Source organism: Bremia lactucae, linkage group LG1 (assembly GCF_004359215.1).
Source record: "Bremia lactucae strain SF5 linkage group LG1, whole genome shotgun sequence".
Lineage (NCBI taxonomy): Eukaryota > Oomycota > Peronosporomycetes > Peronosporales > Peronosporaceae > Bremia > Bremia lactucae.
This window is the reverse complement of record NC_090610.1, coordinates 5,024,454-5,031,919: the sequence shown is the minus strand read 5'-3', so window position 1 is coordinate 5,031,919 and position 7,466 is coordinate 5,024,454. Positions and strand designations below refer to the sequence as shown.

At 46.7% G+C, this 7,466-nt stretch overlaps 1 protein-coding gene across 1 annotated transcript; it reads left to right on the top strand.

Annotated features, from left to right (window-relative positions):
• Window positions 1-4,844: 4,844 nt before the first annotated feature.
• Window positions 4,845-7,442, top strand: CCR75_002082 (uncharacterized protein; the record flags this gene model as incomplete). The annotated part of the gene is made up of 1 exon (XM_067960182.1): window positions 4,845-7,442. The coding sequence occupies one exon, from the start codon at window positions 4,845-4,847 to the stop codon at window positions 7,440-7,442; it is 2,598 nt and encodes an 865-aa protein (XP_067822600.1).
• Between the last annotated feature and the right edge of the window lie 24 nt (window positions 7,443-7,466).

Genomic DNA, 7,466 nt, shown 5'->3' with positions numbered 1-7,466 from the left:
TCTAGCATGTCTTAAAAATTGCCGATGAGGTAGTAAATCTCCCGGAGATGTCGTGGGATCTGCTTCTTGTCGAATGAAAGGAAGGAAAGATCCACGAAATTGTCACACCAGTTCCAGAAGAGAACTTTGTGGACTGTTGCTCATCGTCCAAATGGACGAGAGCTACCTAGAAACGAACAAAAAGAAACGGTTCGCTGCTCAAGGCTGGGATACCTTAAGAGACAGTCCGCTCTTTCAAGTTATGTGGAAACATCGCGATGTGTTCCCAGATGAAGTGCGGAGCCGCCTACTAGCAGATAGGGGCATCGGGCATGAAATTGATTTGGAACCTGGAACCAAGCACTGTGTGACCAGGCAATGACCGTTACCGAACGAACAAGTTGATTACATCGACGAGTTCTTCGACAAACGAGTCGGGACATGTCCGTGAGAGTATGTCTACTCACTGCATCCCGACCTTTTGTGTGCGTAGAGCCACAGATGGATGACGCGTGGTCCATGCTTACAATAAGCTGAACACGGCGACTATACCGGGCAAACGCCAATTTCGCGGAAAGATGTTCTGTTGAACTCTATGGGAAAGTCAACTATTGTTTCCGCGTTCGATTTAAAAGATGGCTACTATCAGGTGCTCATGAGAGGATGAAGCTAAAACTGCAGTTAGCCTTTAATATAGTCCTCCCATTCACCTTAGTCTACTCGACAAATCATCTGTGTCGGTTTTGGGTACGATATTTATCTAAACGTTATTTCCTGAAAAATAAAAAAACAGATTGTCACTTTAAAGAGAAAAGTTTGAAATTATCCCATCAAAATTTGCTTTCGTCAAATCTTTTTAGGGGCCGTTTTACTCTACGAAATACATCTTGACATAGAAAACCTTGAATTTAGGGTGATACCGATTTCTATGCTCATTTAATATTATTAGTTCCAGCTTCTTCTTGACTGATGTCTTCAACATATCTCACAATATTTATTTATCGACATACAGAATGTTCCGCTACCCCAAGCGGTATGCTTTGGGAGTGGCTTGCGATGTTTTAAGGTTTGAAAAATCCACCAACGATATTCAACCGAGTGGTGGCTCACCTGGTGCGTCAGCAAAGGGCCTACGCGCCTAACTTTGACGATGTATTCGTGCATAATTGGGCCGAGGGCGGTCTGACCGAAATAGAGTCGCATAAGCGTCATTTAGACGCTATGTCCCCGATATACCTGTGCTGGGCCGCTTCGTAGGAACATATGGTGTGCAAACAGACCCAGATAAGGTAAAATCAGTGAAGGAATGGCCAATCTCACGACACATTAAGGATTTGCGCCAATTCCTAGGGCTTGCTAACTATTTGCATAAATATAACATAAAAAAATATATAAAAATAAAAAAATATAGCAAGAATTATGCGGAGCGGACTAAGCCCTTGTCTGACCTTAATAAGGACGTAGAATGGTGATTGAAAAAACAAGAAGCTGCTTTCATATCAGTAAAGTAAACTCTTATAGAGGCAAAGATCTTGGCATTGCCAGACGCGGATAAAGCTCTTTCGCATCGTCTGCGATGCGAGTAACTTTGCAATCGGCAGCGTGCTTACGCAAAAGGATGACGACGGCGTTGACTGTGTTATTTCTTATCAGTCCCGGCTTGTGAAAGCCGCGGAACTGAATTACTCTGTGCGTGACAAGGAGCATACTTTCAATAAAGTTGGAGTGCACCTATTGAGTACCGAACCATTTGTGGTATATACGGATCACGCATCACTGCGGACCGCAATAAACTAACCGCACCTCTCGCCTAGAATGGCAAGATGGCTTGCATTTTTCTCTGACTTTAAATTTTAAGTCGAATACAAGCCGGGTAAGTCTAATGTCTCGGCTGACGCGTTGTCGCGCAGACCAGACTTCGAGGTAAGACACGAGGAAATTGGGTCTAGTGCTAAAGCACAATCTGAGCCCTCAACGTTAGCAGCCATTAAGGCCCACCACGTAACGAGCTCGTTAGCCTCTGATATAGAAGAGAGCTACAGTCAGATAGAACATTGTCGCCTGCTCTTTAATCACTTCGGAGGATGAAAGGTTACCCTTCCGTCACATCTGTAGGCTAAGCTAAATCGCTTAAGCTTCAGAAATGCCCTGTTATGGCATCAGCTGTCACCTCGTGATCCCTTGAGAATCTATGTGCCTCATGGCACAGATCTCAAGCTGATGATCCTTCACGAGCTTCATGATGCGCCACTGAGTGGGCATTTGGGAGGTGAAAATGACACATATATTTTTTTAAATGTCGAAAGATATTTGGTGGCCACGCCTATATCGATGGGTGGCCAACTACATTCGCTCTTGCGAACAGTATCAGCGCGTTAAGCCTGCGCCATACAGCAGTATGCCATTGTAGCCACCAGTTGCCAACGAATTATGGAAGTCGGTAAGTCTGGACTTTATGTTTGGCATGCCGCCCAACCACGAGGGTTGGACGGGGCTCGTTGTCTTAAAAGACAGACTCAAAATGGTGCATTTAGCACCATGTAAAACATCGACCACAGGCAAGGAGGTAGCTCTCTTGTATCTGGAGCATGTTTACCGACTACACGGGATGCTCGAGTCCATAGTATCGACCCGGGATCCACGTTTACGTCTGGGTTCTGGCGACATGTGCTTGAGCTGCTTGGTAGCAAGCTCCACATGTCGACCGCAGATCATCCCCAGACCGATGGCCAAACAGAACGTGCCAATCGGGTCGTGGTGGATGTATTACGCACAATAGCAACTCTCAAAGAGTGGAGCACGCAATTGCCCTTTGTGGAGTTCGCTATAAATAACAGTGTCCACACCAGTACGGGTAAGACACCGTTTTATATTAACGGACTGCGCTATCCTCGAACGCAAGTCTCGTTTGTGCGCAGCCCGAGTCTTAGTGGGGGAGGGCCCCTCACTATGCCGGGTGCGAAAGAGGGACACAGTTTCGTCAATTTGACGATGACCCGCGAGGGTATCATCTCAACGACTGAAAATTGTCCTAGTGACCCTGCCAGTTTAGCAGTGTTCAATAAGACTACGTCCTATGACCGACCTCTCGGCGATGGCATAGGTGAGTTTGATGCTATAAGCGTGAGCGACGCTCAACGCTTTGTAAATTAGCGATTAGCCGTCACGCAAAAAGTTCGTGACGCGATGGCAAGCGCACATGATAAACAAACTGAATATGCTGACCGAAATGGTCGCAAAAATAATGAGCGCTCTAGTGTTGGAGATAAACTACTATTAAGTACTGCTACTCTACCTAAAATACAATTTCTGCACTTCATCGAAAAATCATTGCCACGTTACAATGGGCCATTTACTATGCTCGAAGAGGTTAGAGTCCTAAATTATAGACTCACTCTCCCACCATATATGAAGACGCACCCCGTCTTTTACGTGGGTCGTCCCAAACGGCATGTAGACCCAAATGAGGTCACATGCCCGATCAGTCTAGGATACTGATGGTGACGCCAACCATGGGTCGGGTGTTAACAGATGGGGAGGTGAGGAAGGCGAACGACTTGCCTCCGACTTTCTCTCTCCACATGAACGGAAATTCGGAGAGCGAGGAATACCACGCGCGTAATGCGGGTCCCTCAGCATCAATTTCTCCAAGATGTCCAGCCGAAGTTTCAGGCGTTCGTATACATGACGATCCTTCGCGCGGACATCATGAAGTTCCGAGGTTAGTCGCAAGTATTTCCCCTCGAGATCTCCAATGCGTCGTTCGGCAGCACTTAACGCCTGCGACTGAACGGGACGCGGGTAAGCCAGCCGCGAAAAGCTGGGCGACTTCGCTTCTCCTATCGGGCGCCGCCTGCCTTAATGGATGTGGGTGGCAATCAACGCTTCCTTGTTGAAAGATTGCTTGCCCACCGCTCCGTGAAGTAGAAGTATCAGATCCTCGTCCAGTGGAGAGGATACCCGAAGAATTTCGACTCTTGGGAACCGGTCGACGCGACGCTCTTGGCCTGTTGATACGAGGTCATTGAGACGGAGGGGGCATAAGTTGTATGCCAGCCACGTTAAATGCGACTGGCTTGTGACACCGATGGGACACGTTCACGTGCCGTCGGCGGAGCTTTACGCTCAGGCTCTTCTGCGTCAGACCCATTATGAATGATGATCTGAGCGACAGACGTCTTGATTTTACCCAACGGAGAAGCACCTGCACCTTAATGGGCAGTGCTCTCATTAATGGTCGCTGCGTTAGCTAGCGCAGACGACGAGACAGCACTAGAAAACTTTGTTGTCTCTAAACAAGTCGAAATAAGAGAAGTTTAGATTGGCGTTAAAGCACCATCACCCTTCCACATAAGTGCACTATTCTCATCACTACTATGAGGTGACGGTGTCGACTCATTGTAATCGACCGCCTACACACAATTAGGTAGCTCTATTGTCCTTGATATCACTTCTCGTTCACCTACTTATCATCACCTCAGCGCACGCACATGTCGTATCAAGGCATACCACCCAAAATTTGGCGTTCGTTTGGTAAATTGGCCTTCAGTTCGGTGTCCAACAAAGATGTGAAAGTCGCTGTTAGTGGTCTCACCAAAAAGCGAAATACATGAATTGTAGATTATGAAGAAAAAGCTATTCCTTTTTATTAATGCCTATAACTTATTCACAAATACCGCTGAGTTTTATGGAAGTTACGGGTTATTATAGAATTGAAGGCCTGCATTAAAACTGGTGGTAACGGCATTTGATCGGGTTTTAAAACTTTTAACATTCTATTAGAATTTAGAATTTTTCGAAATTCTTAACGTGATCTCTCCTTGTTAACGATAATTGTAAAACTTTTGGCAGTCACACACAATAAAATGGCTCGTGGATCTAAAAAAGGAGGTCGTCGCGGCGTCGATTCGGGCTCGGATGACGCCACAACTAACCCATCCGTGACCTCTGCTTTAAAAGAAGAAGGTGATAAGAAGGCGGCGCGAAAAGAAAAGCTCAAGGTGCGCAAGGCGCAGCGCCAGGTGATCAAAGCCACCGAAGAGCAGACTAGCCAATGCACAGCATCAGACGCCGAGCAAGAGGACGGTGATCCATATGCACAAGTAGCACGTAGTTTGAGTAAGAAGAAGAACAAGAAGAACAAGAAAAATGTTGCAGTGAACATTGCAGCGCTAGTAGACAAAAGTGAGAGCGTGGAAGGGGTGCAAGAGCAGATCGATGACGAAGAATCGAAAATGATCTGTTCCGAAATGGAAATGAAAAAAAGTAAGAAAAAAGCGCATTCAGTAGCAAGCAATGATGACTTAGTAGTTCAGGAGGAAGATGAGGATGAAGGAAATAAGCCTGCGCCAATGGAGGAAAATATGAAAAACAAGAAGGACAAGAAAAAGAGTAAGAAGAAGAATATTTCTACCGATTTGTTCTTCGACCCTGTCGAGGAAACGGAGAAGGACAAGAAAAACAAAAAGAAGAAGAAAATAAAACTTCCTTTTGACGTTCGTGACGAGGATGATGACGTGGAAAAGAATGCCAGCGACAATTCGTTGAAACTCGAGAAAAAGCACAAGAAAGACAAGGAAGGTAAACGCTTAAGCAACAAGGAGCGGAAGCGCTTGAAAGAGGAACAAGAGCGCCAGGAACGCGAGGATGAATATCACCGTGCAGCTAATCCAATGGACGGTGCGCAATTTTCCGTGTCACAACAAGCGATTACCGAGGACTCGAATTGGGAAAACGCCACGGACATTCACATTGAAAATTTTAGCATTAACGCGCACAACAAGCTCTTGTATGACAATGCCGCTCTTCATATTAACGCTGGTGGCAAGTACGGTCTTGTGGGTCCAAACGGTCAGGGGAAGACGACAATTTTAAAGATGATTGCTTTAGGAGAGCTCAGGATTCCACCGAAAATTGACTGTCTCTACGTGGAGCAAGAGGTAGTAGCCGATGATACTCGTGCAGTGGACGCCGTTTTGAAAGCTGATGCTGAGCGATGGGCTTTGCTTGAGGAGGAAAAGAAGTTGCTTGCAGAGCTTGAGATCAAGCAAGATGCAGCTCTGGATGATCGATTAAACGAAGTGTACGAGCAACTTTCACGCATGAATGCGTCGGCTGCTGAGGCCCGTGCGCGTCGGATTTTATTTGGCTTGGGCTTTGACTCGGCCATGCAAGAGAAGGTAACCAAAGATTTCTCCGGGGGTTGGAGAATGCGTATCTCGCTGGCCAAAGCACTGTATGTTGAACCGACGTTACTGATGCTGGATGAGCCCACGAATCACTTGGACTTGAATGCTGTCATTTGGCTCGATGATTATCTGCAAAAATGGAAAAAAACGTTGCTAGTTGTGTCCCACGATGCGGACTTTTTAAATAGCGTGTGCACGGAAGTGCTGCACTTAGAGCAGCGAAAGATTGCTCATTACAAAGGCAATTACGATATGTTTCGCGAAATGGAAAAACAAAAGCGGAAGCAGATGGAAAAAGCCTGGGAAAAGCAGCAAAAACAGCTTCGTAATCTCAAAGCGTCTGGGAAATCGTCGAAAAAGGCCACGGAGATTGTGAAAAAGAAACGAGAGCCCGGAGCTCGTGCAACGAAGAACAAATCGCTTATGCCAGACGATGCGACGGAAACGGGGAATTCCTTGGATCTTTTGGAGCGTCCTAAAGAATACATTGTTCAGTTTAGTTTCCCAGAGACGACGATCGTATCTCCGCCAATTCTGGAGGTGCGTGAAGCGAGTTTTCGCTATGGGAATAGTCCATACCTTTTTAAAAATACGGACTTTGGTATTGACACGACATCACGTGTGTGTATCGTGGGTCCAAACGGTGTCGGGAAAAGTACGTTACTGAAAATGATGACAGGCGAGGTGACTGTGACCGAGGGCGAGGTGCGTTTAAACCCGCGTGTGCGCTTGGGGATCTATAGTCAGCACTTTGTGGACAAGTTACCCATGGGCGAGACACCAGTGGAGTATTTGCGTCGCTTATTTCAGGATCAATCGTACCAGCAGGTGCGCAACTTGCTCGGCAAGGTTGGTCTAGAAGGCCACGCACATGAAATCAAGAATCGCTTACTTTCAGGTGGTCAAAAGGCGCGGGTCGTTATCGCTGAACTTGTTTTAATGCGGCCACACATTTTGATTATGGATGAACCGACGAATAATTTGGATATTGAGTCCATTGACGCTCTGTGCGACGCTATTCGTGAGTACGAAGGCGGCGTTGTAATTGTGACGCACGATGCGCGTCTAATTGAGTCAACCGAATGTGTGCTGTGGGTATGCGGGGACCAGGACGTGGTGGTATACGACGGCTCGTTTGCCGACTACAAACAGTCTATCTTGGATGATCTGCACAAGCAGGCGCAGGTTGAGGAAGAACGTCTTGTGGATAAAGCCGCCAAGAAGGCCGAGGCCCGCGCGCAGAAGGCGAAAGGTCAATCGGTGACTGAAAGTTAAAGGATGTAAGTTTTACGTCATGTG